The sequence below is a fragment of the Miniopterus natalensis genome, chromosome 2 (genome assembly GCF_054644295.1).
Source record: "Miniopterus natalensis isolate mMinNat1 chromosome 2, mMinNat1.hap1, whole genome shotgun sequence".
Lineage (NCBI taxonomy): Eukaryota > Metazoa > Chordata > Mammalia > Chiroptera > Miniopteridae > Miniopterus > Miniopterus natalensis.
In genome coordinates, this window is record NC_142082.1 from 131741132 (window position 1) to 131765180 (window position 24049).

The 24049-nt window shown below is 39.0% G+C and overlaps 1 protein-coding gene across 1 annotated transcript in view; it reads left to right on the forward strand.

Moving 5' to 3' along the window:
* The first annotated feature begins 337 nt into the window (after nt 1-337).
* Nucleotides 338-24049, forward strand: part of GNS (glucosamine (N-acetyl)-6-sulfatase) — a 42653-nt gene continuing 18941 nt past the window's right edge. The window contains exons 1-9 of the mRNA XM_016199712.2: nt 338-630; nt 6455-6514; nt 9344-9550; nt 11662-11727; nt 12422-12520; nt 14025-14192; nt 15651-15733; nt 17001-17119; nt 18856-18959. Coding sequence (XP_016055198.1) covers nt 433-630; nt 6455-6514; nt 9344-9550; nt 11662-11727; nt 12422-12520; nt 14025-14192; nt 15651-15733; nt 17001-17119; nt 18856-18959 — 1104 coding nt within the window. The 5' untranslated portion in view covers nt 338-432. The remainder of the gene's footprint in view (nt 631-6454; nt 6515-9343; nt 9551-11661; nt 11728-12421; nt 12521-14024; nt 14193-15650; nt 15734-17000; nt 17120-18855; nt 18960-24049) is intronic.

A 24049-nucleotide genomic window follows, 5' to 3' on the forward strand; every position in this document is an offset into this window, starting at 1 on the left:
GACTTTGCCCACCAGCTGGTCGTACAATCCGGCAGGTAGCGTCCTCCTTTCTGTCCCTCCCCCGCATCTCCTCCTCGCTCCGTTCTACGTTTCGCACTGAGCGCGCAGAAACCGGTCCCAGCAGAGCCGGCCGCGCCGAGCCGGAGGCCGCGCGGGTCGCTCTCGGCGAGTCCCTCACAGCCGGGGCCCGCTTCCGGGTCCGCCCCCTTTCCGCACGCAGCCCCTCCCCCCGCGGCCGCCCCTCACGTGACCGCGCCGCGTGCTCCGCCCCCCCCGGCTCACGTGACCGCGCCTGGGGAGAAAACGCCTGACCCCAGCTCCCGGCTTTCGCCCTACCGCGTTTTCTTCCTGCGGCGCCTCGGCCTGTCGCCCCTCAGCCACCTGCGCGCCCCCCCCACATCGTCCCGGGGGCTCCCCGGAGCCCTGTCCGCCATGCGGCTTCTGCCTCTGGCCCCAGGTGGGCCCCGGCGGCACAACCGCCGCCACCTGCTCCCCTGCAGCCCAGCGCTGCTGCCGCTGCTCCTCCTGCTGGGCTGCTGCCTGGGGGGCTCCCGGGCGGCGGCGGGCTCTCGGAGGCCCAATGTGGTGCTGCTCCTCACCGACGACCAGGACGAAGTGCTCGGCGGCATGGTAACTCCTCTCTCTCTCTCTGCCCCACCCCTCTGTCTCTGCAGCGGACTCCCTGGTGCCTTGCCCTCTTTTCCCGCCCCCACCCCGACTCCCCGACCCGGGGTAGGTTTGCCTTTGCGGCGCGGGGCCGTTTCCGCAGGTCGGGCGCCGCAGGACTCTGTTTCCTCTTCGTGCTCCGGTGACTTCTGGGCTGACACACGCGCGCTGCGCAGAGCTTCTGGTCTGGACCCTACTACCGCAGAGTTTGAGTTCGGTCGTAGCTCGAGATACCCAGGTGGACGCGAGTTAGGGACGGGCTGAGCCAACGAGGAGCAGGTGTTGGCTGAGGGTACCCGAGCCTTGATTATCGTTTGGATTAGAAGACAAGTACAGCCCCGAGTGAGGACCAAGGCCGCCTCTGCCTTTGTCCCTGGCTACAGTGCCTGTGCCTGATATTTATAAAATAAGTGCTGAAATGAACTAATCCGGTAGGTAGGCCGTCGAACTATTTATTCAGGGTGTGCTTTGCCTCACAATCATCAAGAAAATCCAATTAGCCTAATTGAACACCTGGCTGATGCATTCGGTACCGTCGGTGTTCCATGTGATATCACGTGGGTGTTGTCATGAGACCCCATTCTTTCCCAGAGTTAATTTTGCTTCTGTGTGCTAGTCTTGAAGTTTATGACCCACAGGAGTATCCACCCAACCCCCCTACTCATGATGAGAGTGGCTTGTCCAAGGCACATAGAGTTGAGGCCGTCGGGTCAAAATCCTAACTCGTGCTCTGATCCTGGGTATGCGATTCCTCTTTTTAAGAACAAGTGCTTTGTTGCTTTTCTTCCTTTCAGTTCTCTTTTTGCTTTCAGCAAAATGCCGAGATTATGAAAACACTCAGGCAAGCGGTTCCTAACTTTTACTGTGTGGTAACACCCTAGGTCAGTGTCCTTCATCCTGCAGATTTCAGCCCATAAGTGTGTTGTGAAATCAGTTTAGTAACTACCAGCATTGTCACTTCCCTGTGGAATAGAGTAGAATAGGAAATGTCTGTGTGGTACATTTGGTAAAGGTAAGCATATCCATATGTATGTATTTCTGGGTTGTGAATTAAAATACTTCTTAATTCAGGCCCATGTTTAAGAGTATGAGAGTCTTTACTAGCTGATGTTTAAGATGCTTGCATTTTAACTCCATACTTCCCTTCACACATCCCTCGTTGCCTTTTAATTCCTACTCAGCCACGTTGACATTGAAGAGTCTAGACTTAATTGCCCTCCTGGATTTTACTTTGTTTTTTCCACCACTCCAACACCTAGCTCCTCACAAAAGTCCTTGTTTCAAAAAAAAGAAAAATGTATTTTGTGTCCTTGAAAAGTATTTTATCCAGAAAAGGCAAGCCACTTCTATCAAAAATTAATAATAGTTTAGTGACTAAAGCATAATTAAAAGGAAAGCCTTCACATCTTTGTTGAAAACAAAATTCATCACATAAGTATAAGGTGTGGTGTTCAGAATTCAGTTTCTTCCATGTTCATAGACCACAGATGTGGTCTGTGTATACATATTTGAGGTCTCTTCCCCTTAGCATGTTAATCATATTTGCTTCTTTAAACTACAGCAGATTCTTTTTTATAGGTGTTAGTTTGTACTGGAGAGAAGAGCCAAAATTGAGTGGAGGGAACAAGTCGAATTTAATGCTCCAACACTGGAGAATTCTTGCTTCTCTTGTAGGCTTTTCCAGACTATTTTATGACAAGTTGTCTAACAGGACCTGAAGGGGAAGAGCTAAGACAATAACAGCATTTGAGATTCTACTTGGAGCCAGAGTGTGAGGTGTTTTATATTTGTGCTTCAGTTCATCATAGGAGTCCTCTGCTATAGGTATTGTCCTTATCTTAAATAAGAGGAAAGTAAGTTTAGTGGGGGTTAAGTAACTTGGTCAAGATTCATATAGCTAATGAGGGACAAAACCTGGTGTCTTATGCTTTTTCTCCTGTTCAGCTGTGATAATACTGACTGATAGATGTCATCCCACATACCCACAGCTGCATAGTTAACTTATACTATAGCTCAGAGATCTTTCAGCTAACATTCAGGAGCACCAGTGGGGGTCATGGAACTCTGTAATTTACATGTAATAAATGTTTTGTGTATATTATCTTCATTTTTGTGGCGAGAGGGAGGTCTGTGACCAAAAAATGATTATAAATTGCCACCATAGTTGGCAAAATAAACAGTAGTCAATCCCCCAGACTAACTCAATTGAAAGGATTAGAACACTTGTATGATTGTGGTTTAATGTGGAATCTATCTTCTTTGAAACAGTCTTTTTATGTGGTAGCATCGTCTTTAGCATTTCACTATATTTGTTGCTGGTATCATCTGTGGGATTCCATTTTTCGTGTTTTTTTGCCCAGGGAACTGTTTCTATTGATTTCTTGATTTATTATTTTTTTAATCCTCACCTGAGGACATGCTTATTGATTTTAGAGAGAGGGGAAGGAAGAGAGAGAGAAATACCGATGTGAAAGAAGAACATCGATCATTTGCCGTCTGGTACCTGCCCCAACTGTGGATTGAACCCACAACTTGGGCATGTGCCCTGACTGTGAATCACACCCACCACCCGTCAGTCCAACAACCAACTGAGCCACACCAGCCAGGGCTCAATTTCTTGATTTTATTTGAATGTGATTATGGTGTGATGGACATACTGTTCTTCACAGATGCACAGGATGCTCTTTTTAAAATTATTCACTCTAGAAAAGTGACATTTGGTTAAAATTTCAAAGAAGTGAGGGAAGGAGTGTAATAAAATGTAGGGAAAGAATGCATCATGTCTTTGCTTTGCTTAAAGCAAAGTGGTTTTCTATTGGAAAGGGAAAAGTTAGCTGTAGAATTATCAGAATTGTCAAAACTGTATTTCAGAGCAGGTATGCACAGGAGCTAGGAAAGTAAATGACTCCTTAGGACTTTTATGGAAGGGACTTTGCTTTAGATGAATAAAGTAACACATTTACCCATATGTAAGTATAAGATTGGCTGCTTCACAGAGAATGTTGTATGGTCTTAACCTCACCAGCCACCATCTTTGCTTAGATCTTAAGGGTAGGGTCCATGTTAGCATTCAGATTAGCACGGACACACATACACATTTTCAGTACAGTGTTCTTGCTTGGGATTTATTTGATTAAGCACAGATTTTATGCTTACCACTTGTACTACTATGAGTAGTCTAAAGATTATGGTTATTAATATAAATGTTTTATACTAAACTCTGGATTCCTGCGCAGCCCTGCATCAATCCTCTGTCTCATCCCACTCCCCCCTTTACTGACTGCACTGCATCTGCCACACTGGCCTTCCTCCTGTCCCTCACATGTGCCTCTTTCCTTCTCTGGCAGCCTTTGTACTTACTATCCACTCAGCCTATAAGCGTCTTACCCAGGACCTTTGTGTGGCTGACTCCTCATCACGTGACTCTCAGTATTGGTTACCTCCTGAAAGAGGCCTTTCCTGACCTACCAGCTAAAGTATTTTCCACCTTTTCTCCTACCAGCTGTAAGCACACCATCCAGGTTTATTCTGTTCATAGCACTTATCACCACCCAAAATGATTGTTTGTTTACCTGCTAGTGGTTTAAGTCCCCAAGAGTACAAGATCTTCAAGGCAGGGACCTTCTGTCTTTTGTCCACCATTGCCAAGACCAGTGCCTGGCACAAATTAAGTGTCTAACAGATGTTTCGTAATCACACAGTATAGTCTTACTATAAATCAGATAGTCGTCAGTAACTTTGCATATTTATCAATTTGGTGATTAAGTCCAATATAATTAACTCACATGGTCCTTTTCCTCACTTACACTTTGCATTCTTATTTCCCTTCCCTGTATCCTCATTGTAACTCAGATTCTTCATCCAACTAATGTTTTATTCTGCCCAGTGTTCTGTACTTGAGGGTAACACCCAGTGATGTTTTATGGGAGATTATGGCTGGTGACATTGCTTCTGAAGGTTACCAAAGACCTTATATGTCTCTAGCATTTCCTGGGGACCTATTATTTATCTACTCATGAAATTATCAAAGCTCTTCTTGAATAAGTTAGAATTCTCATCCTTTTGCGCTTATGGGTTCCTTAGGGTTTCTACTATCTATGTAAAACAATGGGGAAAAGTAATTTATACAGTATTGAAAATGAGGCTCTTGTTAACACAATTATATACGTGGATTATCCTTACGGAACTATTATACAACAAAATACATGTAAAGCTGCATTCATCATGAACTGATTCTCATAATACGCCTAAAATGATCCTCTTCAGTGGTTCTCTCTTGCTATGAATAAAGATTATTCAGATTTATGTTCCTTTTTATTTGTATTTAACTATCATCATACTTTTATCCCCACTCTAGGATTTGATATTAATTATTCTCTATACTTGTCAGAGTCTTAGATTTTGAGCAAAAGATAAAAAGCAAGGATATAAACAAACTAATTTCTGACCAATCTTTTGCTTGTATGCCTGTTTCCCACCTGGTTCAAGTACATACCTGAGGTGGTGATTCATCTAGTGCAGAGGGCCGTGAGTTCATAGTCAAGAAGTGTGCATCTGAGCTCCACCACTGAACATCTGATATTTTAGTTAGTCTCTGCACCTCAGAGCCGTGCTGGCATTCAGAACTTAAGTGTTATAACCACTTTAAAAGGTGGAAGGCTCGCCCTGGCGGGGTGGCTCAGTTGGCATTGTCCTGTACATCGAAAGGTTGCGGGTTCATTTCCTGGTCAGGGCACATACCTAGGTTGCAGGTTTGATCTCCAGTCGGGGTATGTACAGAAGACAGCCAATCGCTGTTCCTCTCTCCTTCAAAAAAAAAAAAAAATCAACATCGCCCTGGCCAGTGTGGTCAGAGTGTCTGCTTGAGCACCAGAGGGTCTCAGAGTTGATTCCTGGTGAAGGGCACAAACCTGGGTTTCAGGTTCAATCCCCTGCCCTGGTCAGGGCTCACAGGGGAGGCAACCAACTGATGCGTCTCTCTCACATTGATGTTTTCCCCCAGCCTCTCTTCCTCTCTTCTTCCTCCCTCCCCTCCCCTTTCTCTAAAAGCAATGGAAAAAAATATCCTCAGGTTAGGATTAAAAACAACAACATATCCTTGAATGAGGATTTTTTTAAAATGGTAGAAGACTTCCCTTTTATATGATTTCCCACATCCTGCTTCTAAAGATTAATTAATGGAGATAGTTCTGCCCTATCTCATAAGGGGGATGGTGACAAATGAGATAAGACCACAAAGTTTCCTTACATTGAAATCAGCATTGTTAGAATAATACCATCAGCTGTGAACCTTCCCTTCCTGCAAGCATTATGAATCCCTGAACTTTTGCATAGGAAAGAACCGACTAACCAAACCTGTTCGCTTCATCTCCAGAATCACTCTCTTGGCTGTTTCTTTCTTTCTTTTTTTTTTTTAAATCCTCACATGAGGGTATTTTTTCCATTGCTTTTCAGAGAGAGTGGAAGAGGGGGAGAGAGAGAAACATCGAAGTGAGAGAGACACATCGATTGGTTGCTTCTAGCACTGGCCCTGACCGGGCCTGAGCCTGCAGCTGAGGTACGTGCCCTTGGCTGGAGGTATGTGCCCTTGGCTGGAATCAAACCCACGACCACGGGCAATGCTCTAACCACTGAGCAGAACCAGCTAGGGCTCTTGGCTGTTTTATAGTGTCAGATGGAGCTGATTGGTTGGAATAAGAGGTTGAGATAAGAAGCAAAACCCACGAGTTTTAGTCTGTGTGTTGTTTATTGGAAGAAATAGTTTAACAGATAATTATTTGCTTTACAGACACCACTAAAGAAAACCAAGGCGCTCATTGGAGAGATGGGGATGACTTTCTCCAGCGCTGTAAGTTTGGAAGCTAATTTAATTTTCTTAGACTGTAACTGTGTTAATGTTCTAAGAAGAAACACTCTCTTTTGGGTAGTGTGTGTGTGTGTGTGTTTTCCTAGTTACATGCCTGATCTAAAGAAAGGACTTTATTTAATGTGATATAAATTGTGTTAATTGAAATACTACTTCTTACCAATTGAAAATTAACTGCAGGCAGTTTATAAGCCAGTTCTGATCTGCAACTCAGAACTAGAGAATTTTATTTCAAACCTGACTGTTCAAGGTTTGAAAATGGATTATAAGCATCAAATAACATTTATGCTCTGTAAACTGTTCCATGGTAAAAGCTTGCAGGCCACTTTACAAAGCCCAGTTAACCCTGGTAGCCAAACCTGACAAAAACGATAGCAACAAAACCAACAACAACTGTGTGTGTGTGTATAAAACATAAATATATGTATATAAACATAGATGCAAAGACTCAAATACTAACAAATTTAAGAACCATGCACATACACAAGTAAGTGGTAGCCTAACTAAATGAGGAAATTCATTGAACAGCAGCCTAGTGTTGTGCTTTAGAGCACTGACTCTGGAGCCAGACTACCTAGTTTCTGATGTCCTCTGCCTCTTTTCTAGCTCTGTGACCTTGGGCAAGTTACTAAGCTTTCTGGCCCTTGTTTTCCACATTTGTAAATGGGGATACTAAAACCTATCTCAGGGTTTTTGTGAGGTTAAGTGAATTGATACATGCAAAGCAAGTACTTGTACCAGTGCCTGACTTACACTAAGTGCAGTCATCCCTTGGTATCTGAGGGGTTGAGTCCAGGACCAGCCCCATCCCCAGAGATACCAAATCTGTGGATACTCAAGTTCCTTAAGTGAAATGGCATAGTATTTGCATGTAACCTATGCACATACTCCTGTATACTTGAAATTATCTCTGGATTATTTATAATACGTAATACAATGAAAATGGTATGTAAATAGCTGTTATACTATATTGTTTAGGGAATAACGACAAGGAAAAAAAAGTGTACATGTTCAGTATGGATATAACCACATCACAGACCTAGCTACACTCTTCACTTTAGCAACACCGTAACTTCTCTGTGCTCCCCCCCCCCCAACATTTTCAACCCGCCATTGGTTGAATCTGGATGTGGAACCCACAGATGCAGAGGGCTGACTGTTCTACATAATGATGGTTATTATATTATCCAATGTGGAATTGGTAGTTGAAGGAAGGAAAATTATATGTTCATCTCAATAGATGCTTGAAAAGCCTCTGAAATTTTAGCATCCTTCCCTGGTAATTTATTAAACTGTCAGAAGAATACCTCCTTACAATGATTACATCAGACAAATAGCCTACCTGTAGTTAAGGTGAAAAACTCGGGTCACTGCTGTTACGGATGAGACAAAGGCATAATACTTGGCACTTAACGTTCTGAACTGTCTAGTTGTTGGCATAAGTCTTATGGAATTAAGAGGTAAAACTATTGGAAAAAGACAAAATTATTATTTCTACTTGTTTGAATTTTTCATCCATATAACCAATTAGAGAAATATGAGAGGAGAAAAGATCCCATTCACATAGCAGGAAAATTCAGACTCTAGGAATAGTTATTTAAGACCTATGTAAATGAAGTTACAGAACTTTGTGAGTTGATATAATAAAAATAATAGGAAGACATACACATTACTTTCTGTTGGAAGTCACAAGATAATAAAATATTTATTCTAATCAGAATCCCAATAAGATTTTTTTTATGCTGAATTAAGTGATTCCAAAGTTATCTGGAATAACAAGTAGGTTAGAACAATTAGCGTAATTTTTTTAAAGGAAGAAATTGCTCTACTGGATACTAAAATGAAATATGAAGATACAGTAAACAGTGTGGTATTCTCCCAAAACAAAAAAGGAAAAGAATTAAAAGAGTTGCCAATGTGAAAATTACAAAAGTAAAACATCTAACAAAATTAAAAGACAAAAGTAAAAATGGGAAGTATTTGTAACATGACTGAATCCTTCCTTAATTCAAATTTTATGTAACAAGAGGCCAACAACGCAGGAGGAAAAAATGTGCAAAGCACATGAACAGGCCATGCACATAAACACAATTGTTCCCATGCATGTGGAGAATGTTCATTCTCACCAGTATTTAAAAATGTCAAATCCAACATGAAAGGCCAAATAAATACTAAGTATTTAAAAGGGATAAAATGTAATTTTAGCAAAGGTGTGCTCGACTGAGCCTTCCTTCTCTGCTGGTGCAAGTATAAGCTAGTATTACCCTTCTGTAAAATGGCTTGGTGATATGTGTTAAGAGTTACACAGATATTATTGGGTTGAATGGGGTAAGTCTATTGATGACAGTAGCTAATAGAAACGTAATTAAAGTAGGAAAAAAATTTGTCTTGTATAAAGTGATACAGGAAATACATAAAGCTGCAGATCAGCCTGAAAATGAGCCCCTACTTCTCAGCTACATTAAATTCAAGTGGTATTCTTTATCATTGGTTAAGACCTAGCTCCCACCACGCTGTGCTCCTCACATGTAAATATTTATTTGAGGTGAGGTTAGAATAAGGCTATCCTGCAGAAAGAAACCAGCTGAAAAAGAAATCTATTCTCTTGGTTTGTTTTATCAGCTTTACTGTCTCTACTGTGTTACTTAAAGCAGCTCAGAAGTGCGTCATGTGTAAAGAACATCTCTCTATTCCATGGGAAACTAGAAATTTGAAGTTAGAGTATTGAGCAGCTTTCTTTATTCTTTTTAGAAATGATGAGAAATCCATCTTTCTTGTGTAACGTCCTTTATGCTTCTGTTTCCTTTGTAGTATGTGCCAAGTGCTCTTTGCTGCCCGAGCCGTGCCAGTATCCTGACAGGGAAGTACCCACATAATCATCACGTTGTTAACAACACTTTAGAGGGAAACTGCAGTAGTAAGTCTTGGCAGAAGATCCAAGAACCAAATACTTTCCCAGCAATTCTCAGTTCAATGTGTGGTTATCAAACCTTTTTTGCAGGGAAATACTTAAACGAGGTATGTTGAATGGTCTAATTCCCCCTTTTAAAAATAACAGCTTTTTAAATGTGAATTAAAAGAGTTCCATGTTAATTGTTTTTTAATAAGTATCCATTCAAGTCATGTTAAAGGATTTTTGTCAAATGTTTTCTCCTAGTCTGCCCATAATAAGAACTTATATGAACATATTTACGTCATTAGGGTGCTGTAGTTATTCTTATTTTAAATAGTTTCAGGAGCATTTATTGAAAACTATTCTAGGACTGCCCCGGTCAGGTGGCTCAGTTGGTTGGAGTATCGTCCTGTACACCAAAAAGGTTACAGGTTTAATTCCTGGTCAGTGTGCATATGGGAGGCAGCCAGTCAATGTTTCTTTCTCTCTCTCTTCCTCTCTCTCTAAAAAAAAATCAAATCAAATCAATAAAAGCATATCCCAGCCTGGCCACAGTGGCTCAGTTGGTTGAGCATTGTCCTGTGCACCAAAAGGTTGCCCGTTTGATTCCTAGTCAAGGCACGTACCTGGGTTGTGCACAGAAGGAAAGAGATCAATGTTTCTCTTTCATATTGATGTTTTTCTCTGTCCCTTTCTCTAAGCATGTCCTCAGGTGAGGATTTTTTTTAAATTTTTTTTTTAAAGCATTTCCTAGGGTGAGGATTAAAAAATAATAATAATAAATTATCCTAGGATATCCTGGGACTGCTACTGCATGATGTGTCTTCCCCTTTTTGCTTGTCATGTGGCTGTCATGGTATCTTTGTTTCCATTTCTCCCTTATTAGAATCAGAATGAAGAAGAGTTTCCTCTTAGTATCTTCCCTGAATTACAACTTACGTTCAACCCATTTTTTAACCTGAAAAGTGGGAACAAAATGTAGACATATCAGTGATAAAGAGAAAGCACCCAGAGCCTGGGACAGTCAGGCCCTTAAAGCAGGTGACTGAGTGGTTGGTGAGCTGGCCTCTTGGGCCTAGATGGAGAGAGATCACATTGTGACCTGCCAAGGCCAGATTTTATGGCCTCACATCCACCACATTGGCCTTAGCTTTTAGTCAGAGTTCAAGCTTAATGGAAATAGTGCATTTGAGGATGTTTGGGGTTATCTCTTACTGTAAGACTGGAGCGCAGGACAAAGAGAAGATGTACATTTTCTTACATATTTTATCTGTGGTTGCTAGAGGTGTTAATATCTGTTCTGAAATTTCTTTTACTTCTCTCCTTTTCCACAGTAATTAGAATTTGCAACTTTGTAGGTTTGAAGGAAGACTCAATTTGAAAAGAATCATGAGAAATAAGTACAGATCCAGGTTATTGTGTTAAGGCTATAGGTCATAAAGAGAACTTATGCTACCTTGCATATTAAAGATCATCTAATATACATACAAAATTAGGAGAAATTCTTTAAAATACAAAGATTTAGTTCTCAGGTGTTAAATTCTGCCTTAAATGGGCAGTATTAAACCTTGTTGAGATAGAATGGGATGATTCTGTGGTCCTTCCTCATCTCATCAGCAGGACAACTGAAATTATAGGCTAGTAGCTCACAGTCAGATTATTTTCGCTGTTGTTAGTCACAAGGTCAGTTGGATTATTCAGTGTATGCCATCTGTAGCTCAGCAAATGAGCCCTGTGTCCTAAGCCATGTGGTCTTCTTCTGGAAAGGGCCAGAAATAAATAGTTTAGGCTTTGAGAGCCATATGTCTCTGTTCTGAGTATCCAACTCTGCCATTGTAGCATGAAAGCTGCCATAGACATTATGTAAACTGATGAGTGTGGCTGTGTTCCAGTAAAACTTTGTCACCACTGAAATTTCAATTTCATTTAACTGTCACATGTCACAAAATATTCTTTTGATTGGTCTTTATATTTTTTAATGGTTGGAAGAAAATTCTTAGCTTGCTGGCCATACAGAATAGTTTGCAGGCTAGATCTGGCACGTAGTTTGCCAACTCCTGCTTCAGAAGTTTCTAGGATCATAGTGTACTTTACTTTTTGTTGGTTTGTATGTTTGGGAAAAGTGAGCACCTACCATGTTTCAGGAACTGATCTAAAAAGATTCTACACATTTTCTGTTTCTTTGTGGTCTCGTCATGCCTGAGGACTTCTAATGCCCTGCTTCTCTGCTTTTCAGTATGGAGCCCCAGATGCTGGTGGATTAGAACACGTTCCTCTGGGATGGAGTTACTGGTATGCCTTGGTGAGTGGTTATTGAAGTCAGTTACAATTACACTTAGCCCTACAGATGCAAAATATGCTTGTTTTATGATTTAGCTTTGATATTGACATTAACTTGGTTTGCTTTTATGATTAGCTGTTTTATCTCCCTGAAGGAAAGTCTTTGATTTGCAGGTAATTCCTTTTTGGGGATTTAGCAATATGTTTTGTTGTTCTACCTGATCCATTCCTGTTTTGTTTTTTTCATTTTTTTAAAAAGTAAGACAGCCCTGGCCAGTGTGGCTAAGTGGTTAGCCGCTGGGGCTGTGCACTGGGGTTGTGAGTTCGATTTCCGGTCAAGGGCATGTACCTGGGTTGCAGGTTTGATCCCCGGCCACAGTTGGGGCGTGTGTGGGAGGCAGCCAGTCTATGTATCTAACATATATTTCCCTCTCCCCTCTCCCCCACTCATTCCCTCTCTCCCTTCCACTCTCTCTAAAAAAAATCAATGGAAAAATATCCTTGAGTATTAACAAAAATAAATAAATAATAGGACATATTATTGAAACTATGCTAGTAGTTAATTAAAACTAGACAAAAAATCCAATTCAATGATTTGAGTAATTACTTTTTTTTAAATGTCTTATTACTATTTAAATGGTATAGATTAGCCTAGCATGGTTTCCAACTCTTATTGTGTGTGCTGAGGTCATAATAAATTTTACTTTCTTTAATAGGAAAAGAATTCTAAGTACTATAATTACACCCTCTCTATCAATGGCAAGGCACGGAAGCATGGTGAGAACTACAGTGTGGACTACCTGACAGATGTTTTGGTGAGTCACTGAAGCTCTGTCCTGGCAGATTTGGCTCATATTTGATTGAAGACTTTGCCTAGAAAACCTTTAGTTGTATTTGTTCATGTTGGATAATGCTAATGAATAATGACTCGATCTAACTGCCAAAGAATATTTCCAACCAATTAAAAACTCCTGAGGGTATTTTTCTTTGTATATAAGCCAGGCTCAGATCTAATGTGCTTGAAATTCCAGCAACAAGTCCCCCCTCCCCCTGTTTTTTTTAACTTGAAGAGGTTTTACTTTGTCAGGGTTTCTACTCTTGACCCCAGTTTTACTCACAAGCTACAAGATGACAGCTTCATCATGAGGGTGGGGTGATTGATAGGGATATGGGAGTTCGTCAAGCATTGTGCAGTTGTATATAAAAAATACTGAAATTGGTTGAATTTGGGACTTCCCTTTCCTAAGGTGTTTCTAATGACAATCTTTTTAGAGCATTCACTCACCAGCTATTTCATCACTACTTATAGTGGCTGTTCAGCAGTAAATGAGGCATAGTCCTTGATTCTGTGGAAGGTAACTTTTTAGTGGCAGATTTTATTTACACGTGTGTATATGTGCACACACGTTCATTTATTGTCGTGTTAGATGATGCTCAGTTAGAAAGACGGAGCAGGTGATGGGGGTTACTTAGAGAACATTTAAGCAAAATCCTGAAGTAGGTGAGAGTGAGCTGTAAAGATCATGGGAAAGAATGCCACAAAAGGAATGAAAACTGTCTGTGCACTTAAGTGAGAGTGTGCCTGGCATGTTGGAGAAACTGCAGGTTTCTTAGAGGCTAGGGTAAATTGGTAGGCAGGTTGCTGATGGGAAATCGATGCAGTCAGTGGTTTTTGAGTTTAATGTTGGGAATAAGTGAAGATATAAATCAACTAGAACAGGTAAAAACATGACATGGATGTGGGATGTTTTCATTTTCATAAAATGTCTCCAAATAAGCAAATGAAAAATGTAAGTCATACATTAAAGCCCTGGTGTGATTTATTTGGGTTTAATATTACTCATTTATCTTAGCTAGTTTAGCTGGCATCACTTACAATATCTACTCTACATATTTTTGTAAGATTAAGGTAATTTAATCTACCTTTCCCACTGTTGTGAGTTAGATTGACTCTATTTTTATATTCTTTAAGGCATCAAATGTATATACTGTAAGATGCATTAATGTAAGTTAATACTAAAAGGGTCAAATTACTGTTTCTTTCCAATTGGAGGCATAACACTTTTTTGATCATGTAAAATCAATGTCTTAATTGCCTCTTAGGATAGTGTGTTTTTCAATTTTTTATTATAAGTATTGCCAGAAGGCCAAATATTTGTTCCAACAGCACACTTGTCATTTGACTGTGACATACATTGTGCGCTGAGGTTTGTTAAAAGCTAATATTACCCTGTCCCTTCTGTTCACCAGAGAACATGTATCTATCAAGTCTGCAGCTGTTGAGTAGGGTAGGAGATGACAAATCTTTGTATATGTCAGGCTAATGTCTCCTTGGACTTCCTGGACTACAAGTCCAACTTTGAACCGTTCTTCATGATGATCTCCACTCCAGCACCTCACTCGCCTTGGACAGCCGCACCTCAGTACCAGAAGACCTTCCAGAACGTCTTCGCACCAAGGAACAAGAACTTCAACATCCATGGAACGGTAGCTTCCCTAATCCTTGAATTAAGGCACACTCAATATAGTTAACTGTATAATAAACTTGTTAGAGAGCCTTGAACCATGTAGTTGGTTTTCTTTCCAGGTCTTTTAAAGGTAATTAAACTTGTCTCTAGTAAGATAGATAGTATAAACTTGCTTCAGAAATACAGATAAGGTTCCTGCCACACATCCAGGGAGCAGCTAGAGTCCACAGGGAATATTAAAGAGATGCCATCTTCCTTGGCTACAGGCTCTCTTGATAACCTCTGTGCTGGCTCTCTTCCTGGCAGTGACTGACACATGTCCCTTGGGGCCTAGCTGGGCCTGCAGCAGCCTCTGGTGGCCCTCACCAGGCCTGAGGCATAGGAAGACAAGGGGTGGCGCAATTCAATATGATTGGGTAGGGAAATAAAATGGAGAAATGAGCCAGAGCAGGGAATATAATTAACGTCTACAACCTAAATATTTGCTTCATATGTCAGTTACTTATCCTTCCCTTGGCACGGGATTGGCAGTTCACTGGTTCAAATGCAGAATGCCTCTACTGCCTCATGCCTATTTCCCAGACATCTTCGTTGCTCGTGAGGTGGTGGAAAGAATGAATCTTGGAGTTAGACTCAGCACTACCACCTTCAAGCTTAGTGACCCAACAATGAGCAAGATGCTAACTTCCATTTTTCATGCAACTGCTGTATGGGCTGAAGTATGTGGAAAAACCTAGTGTATTGCCTGGAATATTGTAAGCATGTGCTGCTGAGTGAGCTGAGTTTTACACTAGAGGGCCATTCTCAAACTGCGTTCCAAATAAAATTGATAGGAGTTCCCATGACCAAGTAAGTGCAGAAACTTTAGGTTAAATAAGTCACTCAGCTGCAGGATTCCTCGGAGTTATTCATGTTCTAACGTGAATTTCCAGCAGGAAGACATGCTATATAGCATTTCTCAAACATATTAACTAAATACTTTGAGGATCATAGTTTGGGAGATAGCAGCTTAGGGGTTCAAAAATAGAGAGGAGGGAGATAATTAACGTTGTATGGGAATGTTTTTTAAACTGACTTTTTTATTTAAGTCAGAAGAACACTCCAGATTTGGACTTGAAGTTTTAGGAAATTGCTATTATGAGATTTTCCCAGCAGTTTAGGATGATCGATAAAACATTGATTTATTAGGCAAAACTAAGAGGAAGAAAAAGGTAATATTTATTAATGCTACTGACAAAGGATCCCAGGCCTTCTGCCATTAGGGAGGTGGTAGGAAGAATCTAAAGAATGAATGATAATCCACAGAAAGGTTTTTTAGGAACACAAGGGAAGGAAATGGAGAGGAGGGAAAGTTGCTTAAACAGGTTCCAGTTAGTTCTTCTTAACTGAAGTATAAAATGATCCCTTTCATGATCTACTATAGCAGTTTATTTGACTGGATGACTTGATGTTAACAGTTTTTTCTTTTAAATTTCAGAACAAGCACTGGTTAATCAGGCAAGCCAAGACTCCAATGACTAATTCTTCGATACAGTTTTTAGATAATGCATTTAGGAAAAGGTAAGAGGTGCTACTTTCACAATCTGGGGGGACCCTCCAAATCAGTCTATGAACAGGGGACTGTGCCACATGGTTATCTTTGAGACAAAATCAGAGGGTAACAGGTTGATGAGAGAGACTCTTTGATCCCAGGGGTTGGGGAGAGGGGGGATCTGTTGCCTCCAAAGCAAAGATTCCTTTACATTTCGGTGTGCAAGGTGGCTTTTGAACTCCCAAACTAATTAAACAGTCTATTTATTTATTTTTTAAGAAAGCTGTGTATTTATTTGGATTTACAGTAATTGGCTAAACAGTCCTTTTTTTGACTTCTTAAAACTTTGGAACTGAAGCCATTTGATTTTTTTTACAAGTTACCTATATCTAACAAAAAGATCAGTTTGTTAGAGATCTGTCACCCAATATTTGCATAAGACCTAATGGCTTAGATTAAAGCAAAATATTTACCCTTGCTGTTTGGAATTTTCAATAACTTCTTTTAAGTCAATTTTTTTAAAAGTCCATTATTTAAGTTGTATATAGTTTAGACCAGGGATTGGCAAATGTTTTCTGTAAAGGGCCAAGTAGTAATTATAGGCTTACAGGCCATATAGTCTCTGTCGCAGCTGCTCAGTTCTGCTGTTGGAGTGCAAAAGCAGCTGAAGACAATACGTGACTGAATGAGCATGGCTGTGTTCTAATAAAACTTTATGGGTATATAAAAACAGGCAGTGAGTGGTTTAATGGTCATTTCAGATTTGTAAGCTGAAAAAGTTCTGGAAATCTGTTTCACTATGTGAATATACTTAATATTAGTGACCTGTACACTTAACATTGTTAACATGGTAAATTTTATGTTATGTGTTTTTACCACAATTTAAAAACAAAACAAAAAAAACAGACAGTGGGCAAGCTTTGGCCCATGGCTGCAGTTTGCTGGTCCCTAGTTTAGATCACATACACTGTTGTGGCACAGGTCTATCCGTATTAATCTGTATTAATCAGTGCTGAGTTGACAACTTGCTTTTCCAATTGTCTCTACTCTCATTACCAGTGATGATAAATAATAAAGCTAACTGGTATGAAAGCCTCATTCATTTCTTTGGAAACAGTTCAATTTAGATTGCGCTAACTATTCTAAAATTTTCTAATCTGTTTTTTTTGCAATGAGGCATCTGAGGAAAGGAAATTTAGAAATTTCTTCCATTTTTGGGAGAATGGTTTTGAGGTTTTGCAGGTGTCCCTGAGCCATTATCTCTGAGGTCCAACACCACCCTCTGTTCACATCCAGGTGGCAAACTCTACTCTCAGTTGATGACCTTGTGGAGAAACTGGTCAAGAGATTGGAGCTCATTGGGGAGCTGGACAACACTTATATCTTTTATACCTCTGACAATGGTTATCACACAGGTAAGGGACATGGCTAGGTATTTCTGAGATCTGTGAGGTGCCTTTCCTTTTTCATCCAACTGGGAGCACTGGCAGGGAGCTCTGGTCCTTTTATAACAAATTAGAGGCCAGAGGGAGGATCTTGCTCTCAGGACCCCTCTGGGTTGAGGGCCAACTCATTCCCACACGGAGAGACCAGTTTCCTTATTTGCTAGTCATAGGCTAAATTACGTGGCATTCTAGGAATCAGGAGCAGAGTGAGCTTGATGGGTTGGAGGCAGGATTTGTGAAGGAGGTAAGAAATTGAGCTAGATTTCAAGGGCAAGCAGACCTTAGAGGATAGGGGTAAGATGTTTTACACAAGAAGATCAAGAGAAGGTTGTCTTGAGGAAAAACCTCTTAAGAAATTGTGAAATTCATTTTTTAAATTTTTGTTTGTGTGTATGTGTGGGTTTTGTTTGGTTTTGCTTTATCTTTTTAAAATAACAGTATGAATCAGCCCCCCGTCTTTTACCTTTATCCTTTCTACTTAGACCTTCTGGAGTTAAAAACCAGTGTTTTCTTCTTTTCCCACCTATAAATTTCATAAACTAGAATGGAATTAACCTGAGGCTTGCTCGCATAGAGCAGATTGATTGGGAATTTAATGTATTATTGAGAATATTTTTAAGCACTTGAAGTAGAGACTGATAAAATAACCTCCGTTATCCAGCCTCAGTTTTCAGTTGCATGTGGCCAGTCTTTGAAATTCTTCCTACCTTCCCCGTGTTTCTCTCTCTTAGCTAGAAGGCTTTGAAGAAACTCCTGAAATTGCGATTGCACATATCAACACTCAATTGTGCCTCTGACTGGTTTATTATGTATAAGGATCTAGACAAAGTCTACACGCTACCTTTAGTTTTTATGTGTCCTAAAGCTGTCATTGCCACTGATTGACTGGAAAAACAAGTCTTTTGTTCTTTAGACTATCTCACATTCTGGCTTTGGCTAATGGCTGTCTCATGTTATCCTAACTCGTTTATTTATACTCAACATTTCCTATAGATTGGTAGTCAGATCTAGAGTCTTAATAGAAATTCACATTTTCACCAAGAATGATTTCTTGGTGCTGCTGCTGTGTACTTCCTGTTGCATCACTTCATGACGCCCAGGGTGTCTGGCTACCCCACTTTAGGGATGTGGGTATTGATTGATGGCCCATGTAGTGTCATCCTGAGCCTGTCCTGTGAACCTTTTGTGACTAAACCTTCCACTGATGCTTAAGTCCATTTTTCCCTCAGTTCTTGCAAAATGTTGACTTCATAACTCTGTCCTTCCTTTTGCATTTATTAGCTGGAATTTCTCAGAGAAGAACTTTCCCTTATCAATTGTTTGGTTATCTTGAAATACAGTTTATTCAGGAAAGGCCAGATAAATGTTTCTGTCCCTTTATTTACCAGCTTTCAGAATAACCTCATTCAATTATGATCAGGTTGAGTATCATACATAAATTATGCATTTGCATTTCAGTACTTCCCAGTCACTCTTTGCTGAATTTGTCCTATCTTAGACCAGGGAGTCGTCCCCCTAGGCTTTTATTTAAGGAAGATGAACTCATTGTTTCCTGCCTTGTAGTAATGAGACCCAGGCAAATTCAAACCTCCTATTTAAATACCATAATTAGTGGAACAAAGTTGTTTTTGCTGTTGATTAAATGAAAGAATATGCATGACACTTCCCCCTTGGCTCCATCTTTACCCTATGCATTTTGATTTCAGGACAGTTTTCTTTGCCAATAGACAAGAGGCAGCTGTATGAATTTGATATCAAAGTTCCACTGTTGGTTCGAGGGCCTGGGATCAAACCGAATCAGACAAGCAAGGTAGGTGTCTGACAAGATGATGCTGTTTATAGGTAGCACTTGCCTGAGAAAAGAAGACTGATTAGGTTTCTCCTCCAATAAGGATGGAGGCTGATTGATTGGCTTAAGATCTTGTATGTGTATTTATAAGCCTTAGAAACAGTGACTTTTTTTTAAACTCCTGACCACCCCATATTAACTGTATCCTCCCCCAAATATATATGTATGAGTGTGTGTGTGTGTGTGTATGTGTATGCACACACACACACACACACAAAATAGCATGAATAGTTTTTGTCTTATTTAAATTTTTTAAAATTATAGTTAACATACAATATATATTAGTTTCAGCGTACAACATAGTGATTAGACATTTATATACCTTATGAAGTAATCACCATGAGATAAGTCTAGTACCCATATGACACCATACATAGTTATAACAGTATTATCGACTATATTTCTTATTCTGTACTTTACATACCTGTGACTAATTTTATAACTGGTGATTTGTATTTCATAATCCCCTTCACATTTTCCAACCTTCCCCTTACCACCTTCCCATCTGGCAACCATCAGTTTGTTCTCTGTATCTGTGAGTTTATTTCTGATGTGTTACTTTATTTTGTTTTTCAGATTTTACATATAAGTGAAATCATATGGTATTTGTCTTTCTCTGTCTGACTTATTTCACTTAGCATAATACCTTCTAGGTCCATCCATGTTATATATATGCACCACATCTTTATTCTTCTATAAATAGATACCTAGGTTGCTTCCGTATCTTGGTTATTGTAAACAACACTGCAGTAAACGTATCTTGGTTATTGTAAACAACACTGCAGTAAACATAGGGGTGCATATATCTTTTCAAATTAGTGTTTTCAATTTCTTGGGATAAATACCAAGAAGTAGAATTGCTGGGTCATAAGGTAGCTCTATTTTTCATTCTTTGAGGACTCTCCATAGTGTTTTCCACAGTGTCTGCACCAGTTTGCAATCTCACCAACAGTGCAGGAAGGTTCCTTGCCAACACTTGTTTGATTTACTGATAATAGCCATTCTAACAGGTGTGTGGTAATATCTCGTTTTGATTTGCATTTCCCTGATGATTAGTTATGTTGAGCATCTTTACATGTATCTGTTTGCTGTCTGTATTTCCTCTTTGGAGAAATATCTGTTCAGGTCCTCTGCCCACTTTTAAATTGGATTGTTTTGTGTGTTTTTTATGTTGAGTTGTATGAGCTCTTTTTATATTTTGCATATTAGCCTTTTATCAGATACATCATTTGCAAATATATTTTTCCACTCAGTAGGTTGCCTTTTTGTTTCATTGATGGTTTCCTTTGCTGTGCAAAAGCTTTTTAGTTTGATGTAGTCTCATTTGCCTTTATTTTGCTTTTTGTTTTTACCCTAGGAGACATCCAAAAAGATATTACTAAAACCAGTGTCAAAGAGTTTATTGCCCATGTTCTCTTCTAGGAGTTTTATGATTTCAGATCTTACACATAAGACTTGAATCCATTTTGGGTTTCTTTTTGTATACAGTGTAAGAAAATGATCTAATTTCATTTTTTGCATGTATCTGTTGTTTTTCCCTGCATTTATTGAAGAGACTGTTCTACCTCCTTGTTTACACTATTTGGGCATATAAGCATGCGTTTATTCCTGGGGTCTCTATTCTGTTCCATTGATCTACATGTCTGTTTTTATGCCACTACCATATTGTTTTGATTACTATGGCCTTGTAATATAATTTGAAGTCAGGTAGTGTGATAACTCCAACTTTGTTCTTCTTAATATTGCTTTGGCTATTTGGGGTGTTTTGTGGTTCCAAAAAATTTTTAGGGTTATTCTAGTTTTGTGAAAAATGCCATTGGTATTATGATAGGGATTGCATTGAATCTGTAGATTGCTTTGGGTAATATGGACATTTTAACAATATTCTTTCAGGCCACGAGCACAGTCTGTCCTTCCATTTATTAGTGTATTATAGTTTTCAGAGTACAGGTCTTTTACCTCCTTGGTTAAATTTTTCATTCTTTTTGATGAACTTAAATGGGATTGTTTTCTTTCTGATAGTTCAATATTAGCGTATAAAATCTCAACAGATTTCTGAGTATTTTGTATACTGCAGTGTTACTGAATTCATTTATTAATTCTAATAGTTTCTGGTAGAATCTTTAGGGTTTTCTCTCTATATATATAATATCAGCAAATAGTGATAACTTTACTTTTTTCTTTCCAATTTGGATGTCTTTTATTTTGTTTTCATATCTGATTGCTACATATCCTTGTCTTGTTCTTGATCTTGGAGAAAAAGCTTTAATCTTTTCACCGTTGAGTGTGATGTTAGCTGTGGCTTTGTCATATGTAGCCTTTATTATGTTCAGGTATATTCACTTTATCTCCACTATGCTAAGAGTTTTTATCATAAATGAGTGTTGTATTTTGTTGAATACTTTTTCTGCATCTATTGATATGATTATATGATTTTTATCCTTCATTTTGTGTGTGTGATATGTCATGTTAATTGATTTGTGGGTATTGACCCAACCTCGCGTCCTTGATCATGTTGTATGATATTTTTAAAGTATTGCTGAATTTGATTTGCTAATATTTTGTTGAGGATTTTTATGTCTATGTTCACCAGGGATAATGGTCTATAATTTTCTTTTTTTGTAGTGTCTTTGTCTGTTTTTGGTATAAGGATGCTGCTGGCCTTGAATGAATTTGGGAGCGGAACTCTTAATATTTTGGAATAGTTTGAAAAGGATAGGTATTGATTCTTCTTTGAATGCTTGGTAAAATTCACCTCTGAAGCTGTCTGATCCAGGACTTTTGTTTGTTGGGAGATTTTTTTATTACAAATTTGATTTCAGCCCAGCCAGGCGTGGCTCAGTGGTTGAGTGTCGACCTAGGATCCAAGCGATGGGTGTTCAATTCTTGGTCAGGGCACTTGCCCAGGTTGTGGCTCGATCCTCAGTCGTGGGCATGCAGGAGGCAGCCAATCAATGACTCTCTCATCATTGATGTTTCTATCTCTTTCCCTCTAATTTGATTTCATTACTAATAATTGGTCCGTTCAAATTTTCTATTTCTTCCTGATTCAGACTTGAAAGATTGTATGTTTCCAGGAATTGATCCATTTATTTTAAGTTGTCCAGTTTGTTGGCATATAATTGTTTGTAGTATTTTCTTATAATCCTTTGTACTTCTGTCAGTTGTGTCATTTCTCATTCTCATTTTGGATGTTATTTATTTTGGCTCTCTCTCTTTTTTTCTTAATGAGTCTGAATAAAGATTTATCAATGATGTTTATCTTTTCAAAGAACCTGCTCTGATTTTCATTGATCTTTTCTGTTATTTTTTTAGTTTCTATTTCATTTATTTCCACCCCAATCCATATTATCTCCTGCCTTCTAACTACAGGCTTTGTTCTTCTTTTTCTTGCTCCTTTAGGTATAAAGTTAGATTGTTTTTGTGAAATGTTTCTTGTTTCTTGAGGTAGGCCTGTATTGCTATGAATTTCTCTCTCAGAACTGCTTTTGCTATGTCCCATAGATTTTTGGGTCATTGTTCTTTCCATTTTCATTTTTCTCAGGGTATCTTTTAATTCCCTCCTTGATTTCTTTATTAACACACTTAGTATTTAGTAGCACGTTGTTTACCTTTCATGTGTTTGTTTTTTTTCAGTTTTTTTCTTATACTTGGTTTGTAGTTTCATGCTGTTATGATCAGAGAAGATGCTTGATATGATTTCAGTCTTTTTAAATTTATTGAGACTTCTTTTGTGCCCCAACATGTGGTCCATCCTGGGAAATGTTCCATGTGCACTTGAGAAAATGTATATTCTGTTTATTAAATCCATATGATCTAATGTGTCTTTTAAGGCCACTCTTCCCTTGTTAATTTTCTGTCTGAATGATCTATCCATTGATGTGCGTGGAGTGTTAAAGTCCCCTACTATTATTGTATTACTGTTGAGCTCTCCCTTAATCTGTTAATACTTGCTTTATGTATTTAGGTGCTCCCCTACATTGGTTGTGTAGATGTTTACTAGAGTTATATTTTCTTGCTGGATTGATCACTTTGTCATTATGTAATGCCCTTCTTTGTCTCTTGTTACAGACTTTGTTTTAAAGTCAATTTTGTCTGATAAAAGTATTGTACCCCAGCTTTTTTTTGTTTTTACTCGCCTGAAATATTTTTTCCACCTCTTTACTTTTAGTCTGTGTGTATTTTTCCATTTGAAGTGAGTCTCTTGTAAGCAGTATTATCTATGGGTCTTGTTTTTTTTTTTAATCCATTGAGCAACCCTGTGTCTTTTGATTGGAACATTTAGTTTATTGTACTTAAAGTAATTATACATAGTTGTTGCTATTTTATTGATCATTGTCTGGTTGTTTCTGTGGTTCTTCTCTGTTCTTTTCTTGCTGTCTTCACTTATACATTGATGACTTTCTGTAGGGATTTGTTTGAATTTCTTTCTCTTCAGTTTTTGTTTATCTCTTAATGGTTTTTGGTGGTTACAATGAGGTTCATATATATCAAGCTATGTTTATAGCAGTCTGTTTTAAGTTGATGGTTGTTCAAATTTGAATGTATTCTAAAAGCACAACATATTTTACTCACCTTCTCCGAGTTTGTTTTTGTGTATGTGAGTATATCCCTTAATTTATCTTTCTAAATTTATCTTTACTGTTGAAAGTTTTACAAACATCCTTTTGCCCCCCTGCTGACCCCTTCCCCCCCACTCCTGCCCCCTCCCCAGGCCTTCACCGCACTATTGTAGGTGTCTGCAGGTGATGCATATCTGCATATAAGTTCTTTAGTATCACTTCCTGCTCCCTGTCCCTCTTCCCTCTAAGAATCCTCCGTCTGTTGCATGTTTCCATGTCTCTGGCTCTATTTTGTTTGTCAGTTTATTAGATTCCACGTATAAATGAGATCATGTGATACTTGTCTTTCTCTGACTGGCTTATTTCACTTAGCGTAATACTCTCCAGGTTCCTCCATTAATTTGTCATTGTATTTATACATGACCTTACTACTTTTGTCTTTTAATCTTCATACTTGCTTTATAATTGGTTGATCCACTACTTTTATTA